The 18,311-nt window shown below is 40.5% G+C and overlaps 1 protein-coding gene across 4 annotated transcripts; it reads right to left on the bottom strand.

Moving 5' to 3' along the window:
* Nucleotides 1-16,063: 16,063 nt before the first annotated feature.
* Nucleotides 16,064-18,305, bottom strand: LOC119307939. Of its 4 annotated transcripts, none has more exons than XR_005149642.1 (4): nucleotides 17,365-18,305; nucleotides 16,842-17,077; nucleotides 16,623-16,704; nucleotides 16,067-16,485 (listed from the first exon to the last, which is right to left on the bottom strand). XR_005149642.1 is itself a non-coding variant. In XM_037584037.1 (2 exons), exons 1-2 carry the CDS (start codon nucleotides 17,631-17,633, stop codon nucleotides 16,898-16,900), a joined length of 444 nt encoding a protein of 147 aa, XP_037439934.1. In that variant the 5' UTR covers nucleotides 17,634-18,305; the 3' UTR covers nucleotides 16,064-16,897. The 4 variants fall into 4 exon arrangements, 1 of the variants encoding a protein (XP_037439934.1); XR_005149643.1 differs by having other exon boundaries at nucleotides 16,623-16,680; XR_005149641.1 differs by having other exon boundaries at nucleotides 16,068-16,485; nucleotides 16,623-16,709.
* Nucleotides 18,306-18,311: the final 6 nt, after the last annotated feature.

Here is an 18,311-nt window from a genome sequence, read left to right as displayed (position 1 = left end):
TCATCCACTTGAAGGAAATTTGCTACTGTCCTACAAACCTCTACACTTGGAGGCCCAACAATGTCTACAAGGAGAAGGTTGCGTAGTAGACATCAAGCTCTTTTCTGGCACCATTGCCGGGGAGGTGAGTGCTTGAAGGTATATCGTTAGATCTTGCAATCTAATCTTTTAGTTTCTTGTTTTATCACTCGTTTAGTTTATAAAAGAAACTACAAAAAAATGGAATTGAGTTTTCCTCATACGCTTCATCTTTTTAATATCTTTTGTGAGAATGATGGAAAGGAAAATTGTGCTCAAGTGCTAGAAGAAGAAGTCTATAAAATGTTTGGCACTAAATCATTGAATGAGGAGCATGATTGCAATGTTGTTAGTATGAACTCTTTGAATATCCATGGTACTAATGATGATTGCACTAGTCATGATGAAAATGTCTCTTATAAGCATGTCAAGTTTTGTGGAGTGCATAGAGTTTGCAAGTACACACCAAATAGTGAAGATAGATTTTGCACGAGGCATAAGTATTTAGAAACAAAATGGTTGCAAGAAAGTCTAGATGCTTGTGCTAAAAATTTAAAATTTCTTTGCCATCCTTGTGAACTTTGCAATGAACATGATCATTTAAATCCCCAATGAAAATTGTTTCATGATTGTATCGTGTCCAAAAATTGTGATGACTTGATTTCCCTTGCACATCATAATGAACTTAGTTTGCTTTTGGGTTATGAAGAAATAAAACTTATAACTAAAGGTATGCCAGAATTTGTCCTTGATAAAGTTCTTGATTTTGATCTAGAAGAATTTGTCCTTATGTTGCCAATTACATAAAGAAAAGAAAGAAAATAGAAGATGAAGAGAATACTAATGAAAGGGAAGAGACTTCCCAATATCCGCCTATTATTTCTTATGATGAATCAGGTAACAAGGAGGACTTTCTATTCAACCAATCTCATTAATAAGGATGTCAAAAAAGAGGGTTAAACCCACACAGATGTGAAGCAGAAAAAGAAAAGACGGAGAAGCAAAGGTAGAAAGTTATCCCTCTCAAATGATGTTGCTCCTATTACTCATTGTGATGATGATAATTGCTATACTATTGGTGCTATCCATACTATTAATGATGAGAGTGATTATGCTTATGATAGGAAAAGGCCCAAGCTTGGGGATGCTATGTTTGATAAGAATGACATGTTTGAGAATGTATTTGCTGCAATTAATGTTTGTCCCAAGCTTGGGGATGCATGTTTAATGAAGATGATATTTTTAGCCTCCCAAGTTTTGATGTGCAAATTTATTATGATGATAGCATGCCTCCTATTTATGATGGTTATATTGATGAAAGTGGGTTTGGAAGAGTGTCAACTTTAGGAAGTAATGACCCCACTATTTTGGAGGGTGTTTAATCTTATAATATTTATGAAAGTGGATTTGGAGAGGTCATGACTTTATTTAGTGATGAATCCACTATTTTGGAAGAGGTTTCAATTGATTATGATGAGAACAAAGTTGCTACTTATGATGATTATTGTGATGAAACTTATGCTATGAAAAGTAGTGATGATTATATTTATAAAACTTGTCATGATTATGATTACCCTTTTTCTGAAAATTACTCTTTTAATATGGAAACAATTTATAGTATTCGAGTCTCTTATGATACTCCCACTATTCCGAATGAGAAGAATTTTGCTTATGTGGAGAGTAATAAAAATTCTATGCTTGTAGATAATGAAAAGAATGCTTTATGTGATGGTTATATTGTTGAATTCATTCATAATGATACTGAAAATTATTATGATGGAGTAATATATGCTTGTAGGATTTGCAATGATATCAAGTCTCCTCTCTATGTGCTTAAAGTTTTAAAGTTATGCTTGTTTTGCCTTCCTATGCTAGTTGATTATTGTTCACATAAATTGTTTGCTCACAAAATCCCTATGCATAGGAATTGGATTAGAATTAAATGTGCTAGTCATATTCTTCATGATGCTCTCTTTATGTTTCAATTCTTATCTTTTATGTGAGCATCATTGAAATCATCATGCCTAGCTAGGGGCGTTAAACGTTAGCGCTTGTTGGGAGGCAACCCAAATTTATTTTTGTTCTTTGCTTTTTGCTACTTTTTAGTAATAAATAATTCATATAGCCTCTGTTTAGATGTGGTTTTATGTTTTAATTAGTGTTTGTGCCAAGTAGAACCTTTGGGAAGACTTGGGTGAAGTCTATGCGATCTTGCTGTAAAAAACAGAAACTTTTGCGCTCGCGAGATTAGCTGCCATGTTTTACTGGAGAGTGATTTTAGGTTGATTATTTTTTCAGATAATTAATAGACATATTCCTCAGGTCCACCAATTTATTTCAGAATTTTTTGAGTTACATAAGTATTCGAATGATACAGATTACTACAGACTGTTCTGTTTTTGACAGATTCTGTTTTTTATGTGTTGTTTGCTTATTTTGATGAATCTATGAGTAGTATCGGAGGGTATGAACCATAGAGAAGTTGTAATACAGTATATATTACACCAATATGAATTTAGAATGAGTTCACAACAGTACCTAAGTGGTGATTTATTTTCTTATACTAACGGAGCTCACGAGTTTTCTGTTGAGTTTTGTGTTGTGAAGTTTTCAAGTTTTGGGTAAAGATTCGATGGACTATGGAATAAGGAGTGGCAAGAGCCTAAGCTTGGGGATGCCCAAGGCACCCCAAGGTAATATTCAAGGACAACCAAGAGCCTAAGCTTGGGGATGCTCCGGATGACATCCCCTCTTTCGTCTTCGTTCATCGGTAACTTTACTTGGAGCTATATTTTTATTCACCACATGATATGTGTTTTGCTTGGAGCATCATTTTGTTTTATTTTGTTTTGCTTGATGTTTGAATAAAATACCAAGATCTGAAATTATTAAATGTTAGAGAGTCTTCACATAGTTACATAATTATTCAACTACTCATTGATCTTCACTTATATCTTTCGGAGTAGTTTGTCGTTTGCTCTAGTGCTTCACTTATATCTTTTAGAGCACAATGGTGGTTTTATTTTGAAGAAATAGATGAACTATCATGCTTCACTTATATTATTTTGAGAGTCTTTAGAACAGCATGTTAGTTTTCTTTGGTTATGAATTCAGTCCTGATATGATAGGCATCCAAGTGGGATATAATAAAAACTTTCATATAAAGTGCATTGAATACTATGATAAATTTGATACTTGATAATTGTTTTAAGATATAAAGGTGGTAATGTTAGAGTAATGCTAGTTGGGTAATTATGAAATTGAGAAATACTTGCGTTAAAGTTGGCAAGTCCCATAGCATGCACGTATGGTGAACATTGACAAATTTGAAGCATGGAGTGTTCTTTGATTGCCTTCCTTATGAGTGGAGGTCGGGATCGCTCGATGGTTAACTCCTACCAACCCTTCCCCTAGGAGCATGCGTAGTAGTACTTTTCTTCGAGGGCTAATAAAATTTTGCAATAAGTATATGAGTTCTTTACGACTAATGTGAGTCCATGGATTATACGCACTCTTACCCTTCCATCATTGCTAGCCTCTACGGTACCGTGCATTGCCCTTCCTCACCTTGAGAGTTGGTGCAAACTTCGCTGGTGCATCCAAACCCCATGATACGATACGCTCTATCACACATAAACCTCCTTATATCTTCCTCAAAACAGCCACCATACCTACCTATTATGGCATTTCCATAGCCACTCCGAGATATATTGCCATGCAACTTTCCATCGTTCCGTTATTATGACATGTTCCATCATTGTCATATTGCTTTTGCATGATCATGTAGTTGACATCGTATTTGTGGCAAAGCCACCTTTATAATTCCTTCATACATGTCACTCTTGATTCATTGCATATCCCGGTACACCGCCGGAGGCATTCACATAGAGTCATATTTTGTTCTAAGCATTGAGTTGTAATTCTTGACTTGTAAATAAGTAGAAGTGTGATGATCTTCATTATTAGAGCATTGTCCCAAGTGAGGAAAGGGTGATGGAGACTGTGATTCCCCCACAAGTCGGGATGAGACTCCAGACTTTATGAAAAATAAAAGAGGCCAAAGAAGCCCAAACAGAAAAAGAGATGCCAAAGAAGCCCACCAAAATAAAAAAATGAGAGAAAAAGAGAGAAGGGACAATGTTACTATCCTTTTTCCATAGTTGTGCTTCAAAGTAGAACCATGATCTTCATGATAGAGAGTCTCCTATGTTGTCACTTTCATATACTAGTGGGAATTTTTCATTATAGAACTTGACTTGTATATTCCAATGATGGGATTCCTACAAATGCCCTAGGTCTTCATGAGCAAGCAAGTTGGATGAACACCCACTTAGTTTCTTTTGATGAGCTTTCATACATTTATAGCTCTAGTGCATCGATTGCATGGCAATCCCTACTCCTCATATTGACATCAATTGATGGGCATCTCCATAGCCCGTTGATTTGCCGCGTCGATATGAGACTTTCCCTCTTTGTCTTCTCCACACAACCTCCATCATCATACTCTATTCCACCCATAGTGTTATATCCATGGCTTACGCTCATGTATTGCGTGAGGGATGAAAAAGCTGAAGCGCGTTAAAAAGTATGAACCAATTGCTTGGCTGAAACCGGGATTGTGCATGATGGGAGCATTTTGTGTGACAAAAATGATGCATGGCCTAACTATATGATTTTGTAGGAATAAGCTTTCTTTGGCTATGTTATTTTGATAAGACATGATTATTTGTTAGTATGCTTGAAGTATTACTAGTTTTATGTCAATATGAACTTTTATCTTGAATCATTTGGATCTGAACATTCATGCCACAATAAATAAAATTACATTGAGAAATATGCTAGGTAGCATTCCACATCAAAAATTCAGTTTTTACCATTTACCTACTCGAGGACGAGCAGAAATTAAGCTTGGGGATGCTTGATACGTCTCCAACGTATCTATAATGTTTTCATTGTTCCATGCTATTATATTATCCATCTAGGATGTTTTATATGCATTTATATGCTATTTTATATGATTTTTGGGACTAACCTATTAACCTAGAGCCCAGTGCCGGTTTCTGTTTTTTCCTTGTTTTTGAGTTCTACAGAAAAGGAATACCAAACGGAGTCCAATTGACGTGCCAATTTTTGACGATTTTTTATGGACCAAAAGAAGCCCCCGGAGTAAAAGAGTTGGGCCAGAAGAGTCATGAGCCGTCAATGAAAATGCATTACGTCGACTAGAGGGGGGGTGAATAGGCGATTTTTAAGAAATCTTCACTGAGGAATGTCAGGGTGAGGAAATTCCTAAGCGAAGAACTACTTGCAGCGGAATAAGTACTCAGGCATAGGCAAAACAGAGTAACAACATAGTCATCATGATGAAATGAAAGACAAGCACTAAGTACAGAAAGCATAAACACAGGATAAGCAGGATGAAGACAAACTGACTGAAGAAATAGGATTGAGGAATTAGACAAAGTCTTCAGTCAATGTCTTCAAACACTAATGATTAGGTACATCAATACATAACTGAAGAAAACAAAGGGTTGAGGAAATAGAACCAGTTGGCTTGGTGAAGACAATGATTTGCTCGACCAGTTCCAACTGCTGCGACAGGTGTACGTCTGGTTGGAGCGGCTGAGTATTTAAACTCGAGGACACACAATCCCGGACACACAATCCTCACCATCTTCTCCTTGAGCTAAGATCACGCAAATCTCGCCCAATAGTAGTGGTAAGTCTTCACAGGTGACTTCCAAACCTTCACAGACTAGGTCACTTGGCAATCCACAGTTCCTCTTGGATGCTCAGACCATGACGCCTAACCATCGGGAGGATACACAGTCCTCAAAGGTAACAAGCATCGGTTCCACACAGGAACAATCTCTTCAGTGATGCTCAATCACTTTGGGGTTTGTAGGTTTGGGTTTGGGATTTGGGTTTTCCTCACTTGATGATTTTCGCTCAAAGTCCTCGAAGGATGGGATGCTGTCAAATGACAAGTGTCAGTTTCTCTCGGAGCAGCCAACTAGCTAGTGGTTGTAGGGGGGCGGCTATTTATAGCCTAGGGAGCAGCCCGACATGATAAGACATAAATGCCCTTCAATGATATGACCGTTAGGTGGTAGATATTTTGAACGGCTAGCGCGCGGCTCAGCAACGGTCGGATATTTTGAGGTTCGAATTCCTCAGGGCTATCATGTTCCTCACTGTGTAGGCAATCCGCACTGGCGAATTCCTAACTCCTCAGTCAAGACAAATTCCTCAGAGACCAGAAGATCTTCGTCTCTGTCACTGAAGAAATTTGTCTGAACTGATATGAGATTTCCAATGGCTTCACTCGAAGGATTGGGTAGGTGTAGGATTTTGAGATGAGCATCACTTGGAAATATGTTTCCTTAGTATTACCTCGACCCCCTTTAACAGTATGGTGTTTCCTATGACTCAAGAGGAAGAAAATGAAACTATGAAAATAAAAGTCTTCACACTCCAGATTCCTCGCATGAATATCGAGGTCTTCACGGTTACACCAATTTCTTCACTTTCAATGTCTTCAGGAGAACCAAAGTCTTCATCCGAAGACATTCATTTTTAGGGGTCGACTTTCACTGTAAATATCAAAGTCCTCATTGACTTATAGAGCCTGTGTACACTCACAAACATATTAGTCCCTTAACCTATAAGTCTTCAATACACCAAAATCACTAAGGGGCGCTAGATGCACTTACAATCTCCCCCTTTTTGGTCATTGATGACAATATAGGTTAAGTTTTCAACGGGGATAAACATATGAATTGAAAGTACTCAAAATTGAGGAATTTGATTGCAAGATATAGAAGAACTCCCCTGAACATGTGCATAGTGAGGTATTTGTTGTTGAAGCAATGCACACTTGAAGAGTAGAATCATGGAGATCTCCCCCTATATCTTGTAATTCATACACGCATTTACATATGAAATGCATGATGAAATATGGTGACTGATGTAATTCAGCATGCGTGCATAAGATTAATGTGGAAATAGCATGCAGAAAAAAAGAGCAAAAGTATCAGGTCACCATCGGACTTAAGTTTACAACTCAATCAACAAAAGCTTCAGAAGAGCGAGAGTTGCAACTTAACAAAAAAATGCCCATATATATAGACCCGCTTGAAGACTAACTCAAATTTCTCCCCCTTTGTCATCAAATGACCAAAAGGAACGAAAAGTGAGGACTAACGCCCCTGAAGAATTTCTTCACGAAGTCAATGGAGGAGCGCCAGCGTTGTTGGGGTCGTCCGTTGGAGTAGGGTCTGCCGCAGTGTAGTCCAGATCTTCATTTTCATCAGTGTCGTGGGACGAGGAATATGAACTAGGCACCAAAGGAGGAACTTCGACCTTCTTGAATTTCTTCGGTGGTGGCTTAGCCCAGCCAAAGTCCTACTTGAAGCCCATCTGCTTGAGATCCTCATCACCGTAGAGGTGAGTCAATATAGCCCAGGTGCGATCGAACATTTCGTTGAGGTAGTAGTGGTTATTCTTCATTGAATTATAAGTGGCAGTCATATTGTTAAGAACTGAACCAAATTGGCGTTTCACCCATTTGCGATTGCGATCCACCTTCTGATGAAGACTGAGGAGAAGCTCATGATCAGTCATCACCCTTGGAGTTGTTGCCTGAGGACTTTGCTTTGAAGCATTTGCGGTAGTATCATGAGTGGCAGAATCATCATTGGTGGAGTATGAAGCAGCTTTGCGGAACTGTCCATCCAATGGATGAATTCCCTCATCAATGATAGTAGTGGCCTTGCCCTTCTCATCGGCTGAGGAAAATGTCCGTTTGAGGACTTCAATCAGGGGCAAGAAGCTGCCATGGTTTAGCATATCAGCTTTGTAGTTGAGTGAAGACCTTGATCTGAGGAATCTCATGATCCACGGAGCATAAGGCTTCAGCTCAAACGGGGACATAGCAACATTTGCCAGAGTCCTCATGAAGAAATCATGATAATTGACGGGAATACCGTGCATGATGTTAAACAACAGATTCTTCATGATGCCAACGACTTCCTCATTATTTGAGTCGTGGCCCTTGATTGGACTCAAAGTCTTCGTCAGAATACGATAGACTGTCCTCGGCACATACTACAATTCCTTCACGAGGAATTTGGTCCTTGATGCTTGTCCAGGCTTTAACGGCTTCATCAGCACTTGCATAAAATGATCGGACAGCTCAGTTTTAGAATATATCAGACGCGCACCTTCAGCATTTCAGTTGTCGGTGCCTTGTAATGAGTTTTTTCGGTCATCCAGTCCAACACCCATGAATTCACATCTTCAGCATTTCCGGTGATGTGCAGCGTCACGTAGAATTGAAGAATAAGTTCTTCATTCCAATTGCATATGTCAGTGCAGAAATTGAGCAGGCCAGCATCATGAATGACAGCGAGGACAGGCGCAAAGCAAGGTAGTGATTCCATATCCAAGTGAGGAATATGCTCATGATCGAAGACCTTGTCTTTGTTGAATAGCACTGAAGAATAGAAGTTTGCCTGGCTGGCAGTCCAGAATCGCTTTCTCCTCAGACAAGCTGAATCATATGGATTATATTCAGTAAAGAATACATGCTCATTGAAGAAGGCATCAGGCTTGAACTTTGGAGTCTTGGAGAATGGATTCTTCGGTTGTGGCTGAGGAGTGTCGGTGATTTGAAGAATAACTTCTGGGACTTCAATTTCAGGAGCCGCAGGCTGAGGAGTTTCAGCTTCTGCTTCAGTAGCAGCCTGGGCCTCCATTTCTTCAGCAACATATTCATCATCACTAGTGGTTGGAATCTCTTCAGGAATGGAAGGGGTGGCATGAATTTCTTCAGAACCCATGAGAACTTTAGTTGGAGCCGGGGACTGAGGAATTTGCTGGATCGGTGTGAACAGAGGTGAGTTGGGGTGCTGACTCTCCCAGAAATCATCATTCAGCACGGGGGTGGTGCAGCCAATGTCCACATCCTCATCCACTTCCATTTCTTCAACGCCGGCTTCTTCAGCAGTGAACTGAGGCGTTGGCGATGATACATGTGGGGTTGAGGTGAAATCTTCAACCTCAATTTCTTCATCCATCTGCTCTGTGGAAGCAGCAAATGGATCTTCTTCTGCAGATTCTTTAGGAATCTGATATTCTTCGCCATGAGGAACAAGTTCCTTGGATGGCATGCTTGCGAGAGGAACAGCATCAATGGGATTCTCCAATGAACTTGTCAAAATCTTCGCCTTCTTGGGGGGCGAAGATTCTGATGCAGCTGATGCCTTCCTCTTCTTCAAAGCAGCACGCTCCGCAGCTTTGGTTTTCTTCACTTCCAAAGCAGAAGGAAGAATTGGACTCGGTGTTGGTGCACGCGGAGCAGTGGCAGTGGGATTAATTTCTTCAGGCACAACTGATGCAGTTGGCCTGACTTGTGCAGTTTCTTCAGGCGCAGCGACAGTGTCTTCAGCTGGCCTGACAATTTCTTCAGGCGCAACACTAGTGGTTTCCCTGGCAGTTTCTTCAGAGGCTGGAGTTTCTTCAGCAGCCCTAGTGCTTGCAGTTTCATCAGCAGCCTGAAATTCATCAGCGGTGCTGGCAATTCCTTCAGTGGCTTGGGCAGATGCTTCAGCCGGAGTGACTTCAATGCGCACAGGAGCAGTAGCACTTGAAGTGAATGTCTTTGTCAGCTTGACGAATCTGACCTTGGCGCCCTTCCAGTCAGCCTTGTAGGCTTTAAAATCTCCGCTGATCTTCTTGATTTCAGCTTGTAGAGCAAGGAGCTGCTCAGGCGAAAGACTGAGGACATTGTCCTTTAAGTAGCGCTGCTTCTTGTACTACGCTTTCTTGATTGACCTAGCTTGGTCAAACTTCCATTTTTGCAGTGATGAACGCAGTCAAAACGTGACTTTGTCCAGGAGTGAGGCCCAACTCTGGCATTGGAGCATTTGGATCCTTGTGCCATAGGTCGATGGAATCGAGCATTTTCTTTGGATCGATTAGAAGGGGCACAACACTCCCTTTGGCTCTAGCGGCCCGCTACTGTCTGTCTATGATGATATTAGCTAATTCATCATCATCAGCTTCATCATCAGAAGGTGTTTGAAAGACCACCTGCTTCTTGTGAGGACTTGGTCTAGTGCCTCATCCAGAAGTGGCCTTGGTCTTCAGCAGAGTGGGACTGGTTGATGAAGGGTGAGCTGAAGAACTCACTGAAGCTCCTGAGGCAATAGATATGCCTGTGGTCCGTTGGCACGTGGCGAGATGCACGGGTGCTGAGGACTTTGCAGGAGGAGCTGAGGGTTTTGAAACCCGAGGAATTTGTGCAGCTTGAGAAACTGGGGCAGCTTGAGGAATTTGCCTCGGTGGCACTGAGGAAACTGGCCATGAGGGTATTGCAGAAGAACTTAGTGGTTTCTTTGCTGGCTTCTTAGGCATGGCCTTCTTACTTGAAGAAGCTTCAGCAGTGGCAGCGGCAGCAGCAGAATCTTCATCTAATTTCTTCACTGCTTCTTTGGCCTGCTTGGCCAACTTTGCTTGCCGCCTGGCCCATTCATCAGCATAATCCTCACCATGTTTAATGCTTGTTGGATCAGCTAGCTGGCCAGGTGCTAGAGGAGGTCTTGAGCACGGAGGGTTAAGAGCGAGTTTCTTCATGTACTTGGGAGTAACATATCTGTACTCCCTCCACTCTCTAGCCCATCTCCTTTCGATCCTCTGAATGCGCACTTTGCGCTCAATCTTCGTTTCCTTGCCATGTTTTTGCCTCATTAGGCGTGCAGTACCCTGCATAGATATCTGCAGGGATCTCAAAGGCAGTTTTTACTTCAAGCTTCTTTCCTCCTTTCTGAGGACGTTTACCGTCAGCCATTTTCTTCAGCTGAGGAATTTGCACAATTGAGTTCTCTAAAGAAGTATGCAGCTTTTCTTCAAGGAATGCTGCAAATGAGTTAAGTTGATGAGAACCTAGTGATTCAGCAGCTGACATGAGTACCTGTGAACAGAGTATAGGTGCGAAGAATTTGGAGAGGTCATATGCGTTCTCAGAAGGTTTTGTAAATTTGATGAAGTTTGAGGAAATTGACCCGGTGTGTCTTAAAGAATTTCACTAAGCGTTCTTTGTCTTAGGTTCTAGAGTTGTGCAGATCATGAGATTCACACAATTGAGGAATCTTGAAGAAAAACGTCACTTAGAGAAACAGATCAAGAACTGAAGATTTGTGCTAGGTGTTTAGAGTGTGGAGATCGAAGAATAAACACCTTTTGAGGATTTGATGAAAATCATCAGTAGAATAAATGCGGTAAAAGTAAATTTTAATTACCCTTGACAAAGACCATGACGAACTAGAAGTGTAGATTTGGAAATTCGTCGGCTCGGATCTTCCACGCCCTAACTTGGTGGAGGAAGACGTCTACGGCGGCGGCGGAGGGAAGATTTCCGCGGTCGGCGCGAGTACGATGGCGATGAGTTCGAGGCAGTGAAGCTCTTCCTCACCAGCGATGATGGAGTTAGCGGTGGTGCTAGGGTTTGAGAAGCTCGAGCGAGGGAGTGAGTTCGAGCAGAGTAAAAGTGAAATGAGGAAGGGGAAGGGGTATTTATAGCGGAGATGAATAATTGTTCGCCCGAAGAATTTGGACGAACGTGCCCCTGACCCTTCTCATTCGCGCGACATGTGTCACCCACATACTGTGAAGTGGAGACTATGGGTGAATAAAAATTATACCGAGGAATGCGTAACGGTTGAGCGGCAAAAACCAAAAATTTCAGATAAGAATATTTTAAAGTTTCATTCGCAATTTCTTCAGCTGACAAGGACACAGTGAAGAATTTGAATGAGTTTCAAATAGAACGCATATGAAGAATTTGTGAACGGATTGGGTTGAGTTTAGCATAGAGGGGGAAGGGTCTGATCACATTCACTTAGCAGAAAAAGTCAACTTGAAAAATTAGCTATAAGTGAATGTTGTAGAGGACATAAACTCATATATATATATACTTCACATAAGAATTAGCTATAAGTGAATGTTGTAGTGAGCTGAAATGCTTGTTTTTTTTGCTGAGGACACATTAATGCATATATTCACAATCACACCGTTGGATCATCTTATTATAATAGAATGAGGCTTCCCTATTTATTTCATATTTTATACTTACTTTTAAACCGTTAAATGTTAAGCAAGTCTTAAATAGTTCTGTGGCAAGCTATGATAGACACAGTTTTACCTATATATATATATATATATATATATATATATATATATATATATATATACATATATACATAAACACTATTCTGATCACGGGATCAGAATAATATTCTGATCACAACCTGAACTGCCGAAGTAACGCGCCTGAACTTCTCTCTGTATGAACCCGACCTTCGGGCCATCTTCGCAACCGTGCCTTCTACCGCGAGTTTTTCTGGTTAGTCGTGTTCCATGTGATGTAAGTGTAATCTTCAAACGATTTTTAGCAACTAAATACTCGTTTTAGATAGGAATCTTGCTCATAGGCGGATTTTGCACTTGGTTCGTGAAGAACTCGCGTTTTTTGCGATTTTACTGCCTGAGTTGTTCGACCTGAACTTCCCTGTGAACTAGGTTGAACTTCCGCCAACATTGCCCAAACGGGGCTTGCGATATACCGTTGGAAAGCTATGGACACCAATATCATGACCAAACTTAAATTTTTGGCAAAATATAAGCGGTTTAAGAGCAGTTTTGAAAACCGTTTTTCCTTCGCACAAAAAACGTGAATCGTATTTTCGATTCCATTTCTAAACCGTTCATCGAAATGAGGCATATAATATGGCGTTGGAAAGCTGCTGCAAGACCGCTCCTTCCACATGTTGAAAGTTTTTTCTAATTCCTTATGGTTAAAGAGTAATTTGAAAAAACATAAAATTTCGTAAACCGAACAGATGAGTTCGTTTTTTCGATGTCATTTCTAAACGGCTAATCCAATGGAGGCATATGATATGGCGTTGGAAAGCTTATGAAAATGCGCTACTTTTTCATCTTGAAAGTTTTTTTCTAATTTTGAATGGTTTAAGAGTAATTTAGAAAATGGTCCAAGTCCTACCGAGTTTGTATTTTCGAGCTAATTTTTTAACCGTGCATCCGAATGCAGCAAATGATATGGCATTGGAAAGCTTGAACAAATGAGAAACTTTTTGGTATGTATTATTTCTCCCAAATCTTTACGGTTTTAAGTCAGTTTCGAAAATGGCCAAAAACGTATTTTCACCGTAATTTCTACGAACTTTGTCGGAATTGGGCAAATAATATACCGTTGAAAAGCTACGGAAAATGCGAAACTTCTTCATGTTGATGGTTTTCTATGATTCTCTGTCGTTTTCAAGTAAATCCGAAAACGGCGGGATCATTCGTTGTGCCTATATCGCGAAACAGATTCTTCGAAAATGCACCGCGTGAAGAACCTGAAGTTCTCGGTGCGTGTACCTGAACTTCACTCTGTTTTCCACGTGATTTTTTTTGCTCGTAGATCTTCATCCACTGCTCATAGCTCTTCATCCCACTCATCGGAGTTGAGCAGGTGATATACCGATGGAAACCTGTTGTAAACACGCAACTTTCCCGTGTTGATCATTTTTTCATACTCGCGGCGATTTTAAAAGTTTCATCTGAAATTCAGTCAGTATAGTAGTTGAACTTCCTGCTGTTTCCACGTTGTACTTCCATGACGTATTTTTGTTTGTAACTTTCTCAACCATTTTGTCAGTGTTACACGAATGATATTCCTTTTGTACAAACCTCTCTCACGGTAATTTTTTTAACTTTCCCCGACCGAGGACTTGAACTTATAATAAAAAAAATTAGACCTTGCCTTTTAATTCATTTTTCTCATATCAAACACACACACCATGTAGTACATGAACTTTTTCCATTTTTATAATTTGAATTTTTTTGTTTCTTTTTGAAATCAAATTGCTCTCAAATAGTAATTGAAGTTCTTTGTGGATTGAGAGAATTATTTTAAAACACAGAAAAACAATTTCTTTTTTGTGTTTTCGAACATGGAAATACAAGGTGAACCTCTCTCACAAGAATTTTTGAACTTCCCCAGACAAAGCACTTGAACTTCTTGCAACAAACCTTTTAAGCCTTTTGTTTTCTATTCTCATATTCTTATGTGAAACGCATTCCATGTGGTAGTTGAACTTCCCGCTCTTTTCACCTTGAACTTCTATCACGTTTTTTTGTTCAACCACTCTCACACGAATTTTTGAATTTTCTCGGGCTGAGCACTTGAACTTGCAGCAACAAAATTTTCAGCCTTTGCTTTTTTTATTCTTTTTTAATACAAAATGCACACCGTGTAGAACGTGAACTTCTGGCAGTTATCAATCTGAACTTTTCTCGGTTACATGAAAATATCTGATTTTTTTATGAATTTTAATCTGAATTTCTTAATCCTTTCTTATGAATTTTGAAGCGCTCTATTTTTAAAAGTTGAACTTCTTGTTATTTAATTTTTGAACTTCTTGTTTCCATTCTTTAATAACGAGGAAAATCTGAGTTTTCTATAATCATCGAACTTCTCCATCTTTTAATATGGACTTCCTGGTTTTATTTCTTAGTCTCTTTTGTGAAATTTTGAAGCGCTCTATTTTTAAAAGTTGAACTTCTTGTTATTTAATTTTTGAACTTCTTGTTTCCATTCTTTAATAACGAGGAAAATATGAGTTTTCTATAATCATTGAACTTCTCTATCTTTTTAATATGGACTTTCTGGTTTTATTTCTTTTAGTAACGGAAAAAATCCTACTCCTGGTTTCCATTCTTTAATTTTTGAACTTTCTCGGGGCGAGAACTCGAACTTCTATCAATAAAACTTTTAGCATTTGCCTTTTCATTCTTTTTAATATAAAATGCACACTGTGTAGTACGTGAACTTCTAATAGTTTTCAATCTGAACTTCTCTCAGTTACGTGAAAATATTAGGGTTTTTATAGATATTGAACGGCTCTACCTTTTATTTTGGACTTCTCAATTTTATTTCATAGAAAAGGAAATAATTCTAGTTTTCGATATGCATCGAACAACATCGTTATTTTATTTTGGACTTCTCAATTTTATTTTATTAGTAGCAAGGAAAAATTGAGTTTTTAAATTCAAACTTCTTAGTTTTCTTAATCTGAACTTCTCTCGTTTTTTCTTGAAACAGTGAAAATCAAAATGATCTGCTACTCTAAATTGAACTTCTAGGGTTTTATTTATTTTTTATTATGACTGAAGTACTTTGTTAGTTTAATTCAAACTTCTTGGTTTCTTTTAGAAACAGGAAAATTTGAATTTTTATCAGCAAATCTAAATTTTCATCACATTTCTTGGTTTCTTTGTTACACGTTTTGTAGATTTTTTTTAATTATCATTGTGTTATATGTGAGCACTGTGTAACCATGCAAACTTTTGGAATTAGAGCACATGTACTTTTGAGTGCATCCTTTTTGAGAAATGCACATTTCTTACACTATGCGAACTTCAATTTGTTTATATATATGAACTTATGTGGGAATTTACATTTTTATTTTCTGCACGTGATTTTCGTACATGAGAACTTTCTACCGTGTTACATAATTTTGAACCTTTTCATTTCTTTTATTTGAACTTCTTTCTTTTTATACGCAAAAAAGGAAATAAAACCACCAGTTTTTTGCACGCACACAGGGAGAGGAACGCATGTGATTTTTTTTGGACTTCTTTGTCATTTAGAATGTTTTAACTAACTTTATGATGTTTTTTTCTTTGAAATTGTAACCAGATTTTTTTTGAAATATGAAAGTATTTTTTTCAGCTGTAAGTAATGCTCGCTTGTTTTCTTAGACCGTAGGAATAGAAAACGAAGCATTTCTTTGGCTGTAAGAAATGATCGCTTGTTTTAATTTGAACTTCAACATTTCTATGTGTTGAACTTTGAAGGAGGGAACTGAAAATCGTGGTGAGATAATTGAAATGCATCATCCTTCTTTAACTAGAGAGGATGCTTCTTGTTTTTTTTTCAACGGCTTGTAATTCAGTAGGCTGTTCAGACCAAAGAGGCAAAGAGACAACAAAAACGTAGGCACACCCATTTTTTTATGACAACACATAATTTATTTGGTCCTTTATATAGACTGAATGAATTCACATTTCTATGCCGGTGCTGGGCACTAGGAGCGCTGCACGGTTGCAGGAGCAACTTAGAAGAAGCTAACAGGGATGAAGGTCACTTGTTAGGCCATGGGGCAGGTTAATTTCTTGCGCGGACACACACGATGGAGCAAAGGGGAGAACTCCATGTCGACTATGGCAGGGAAGCTCGGCCTCGTCGCGTCGTTGTAGTCGGCGACGAGCAGCGGGAGGGGCGGCGAATTTTTCTGAGTTCACCCTGTGTCCCCCGAAGTGCTCTTCGTACTACCACTGAAGTCCAAATCCACCTCGCCCTGAAGGAGGTGCCCTCCTCACGCTGGAAGTAGGTGATGTCCACTGAAACCAAAACAGTATATTTTGCACATTGAGCTTCATCTAGCAGGCAATTGTACGTACAGTGTATACATTGAATTGTTTTCAATGTTAAGGCATAAATACAAACAGGGAGAAAGACAAGAGAGGGAGAGTCGCACGCGAGCGCTTCATGTGCTAGCAGCATGGCGCCGAAGCTTCCTGGTAGGTGTTTGCAGCCTACATGTGTTGAGCAGCACTCATCTGTTCTGTTAGCATCAGAAACATGTGATAGCCATGGCAGGAGTAATCAACTAATCTACCAACAATTCCATGTCACTTCCAAATGCTACGACGAGCAACCACCTAAGTTCTCCAGCAAGAAATTAAACTGAATTCACCTTGGGCCATGGAGATGGAGATGTTGGCGAGGATGCGGAACTTTGTCGGTGCAATGCTACACCTCTAGGAAGAGCTTGTAGACCTTGGCGGCAACTGAAGACATGTTAGGAGCCGCATGGTCATTGGTCATGCACTTCAGCGCCAGTTTCGTGAGCGCCTCCGGCGGTGTCAACGAGGAAGGACTCCCTGAAGCAGGCTCTTGCACGGACACCAGCTCCAGCAGGAATACGCTGAGCTGCAAAAAAATTCAGTTAACATCATGGTTCATAAACTACTATACATTTGTTGTTAGCATCATGCTTCACAAGCTACTAGACATTAGCACCACAAATCACAGTCCGGACCGTGTGCCATCGTCGGAACGTGCACGTCGCAACCTATTTCTTCAGAAAATCAACAAACTAAACTTTGGAAAATCAAAAAACTGAACTTCACAGGGCCTTGCAAAATATACACGGTTATAATCTAACTTTAAAACTTCAGAGAGTCAACAAACTGAACTTCTAGAGGCCAGAGGCTGACCTTTCTCTTTGTAGCGTCGTTGGTAACCTGTAATTGAAGGTCGAGGATGAAGGGTACCACCTCAACGAGTTCTGGCAGCCGGTGCAGGCCATCCATGGAGGAGGGGCAAGCTGCAGCAAGGAGGGACCGCGCCGGCCATGGAGCTGGAGGCCCATCGGCCATGGGGAAGGAGCGCGCCGGCCGCGGGGAGCGAGGGCGCTGGCCGCGGAGGAGGATGGGTGTCGACCACGGACTAGGAGAGCACCGGCCGCGGAGGAGGGGCCGAGCATGCCATATCAAGTGCTAGCGCACGAGCATGCCATCAACATATTGATTACAACGAACAATAAGAACTACCAAAGAATATCGTAGGCTTTAACAAAAATAAATCTACACAGTGATCTATTTCATCTTTTGGTTTATCCTAAACTACCACCTGTAGAATTTCGTTCCAGCTCCCTCTTTGACATTTGCACGAACACCTAGTGGGCAGCAAAACAACGACATTCGTGGATGCTATTTGAAGAACACTACAGCGAGACAGAGCTTGGGTGGCAGGGCATAAATAATTCTAGATGCAGGGGCTCGCCGGCGCAAGCCTCCGGAGAAGTCCAGCCACGAACTCCCAGACAAGCCCGGCGATGCAATCACCAGATGCAGCCCGTTTCGGTGGAGCACAGACGAACGGCCGTGACGACCGGAGAAGAACGGGGATGCATGCATAGGTTGAACTTCCGTTGGGAGGCAGGTCGCAGCGCGGTGCAGGGGAAGGTCGCCATGGCTAAGCAATGGGGACGGGGTAGGCGGAGGGTGGATCTGTCACCGGCTGGAGAAGCTGTGGACAGCGGCGCCTCGACGATGGCAGGCGCGCTGGGGGATTCCAGCCAGAGACGGGGAAGTGCTGGGCGGTGGAGTAGGGGCCAGCGACGGGAGGTGCTGGGTGGTGGGGTGGGGGCCGACGGAGGAAG

This window comes from Triticum dicoccoides, chromosome 5B, assembly GCF_002162155.2.
Source record: "Triticum dicoccoides isolate Atlit2015 ecotype Zavitan chromosome 5B, WEW_v2.0, whole genome shotgun sequence".
Classification (NCBI taxonomy): Eukaryota; Viridiplantae; Streptophyta; class Magnoliopsida; order Poales; family Poaceae; genus Triticum; species Triticum dicoccoides.
The sequence above is the reverse complement of the archived record's forward strand: the minus strand, read 5'-3'. Positions and strand labels throughout refer to the sequence as shown.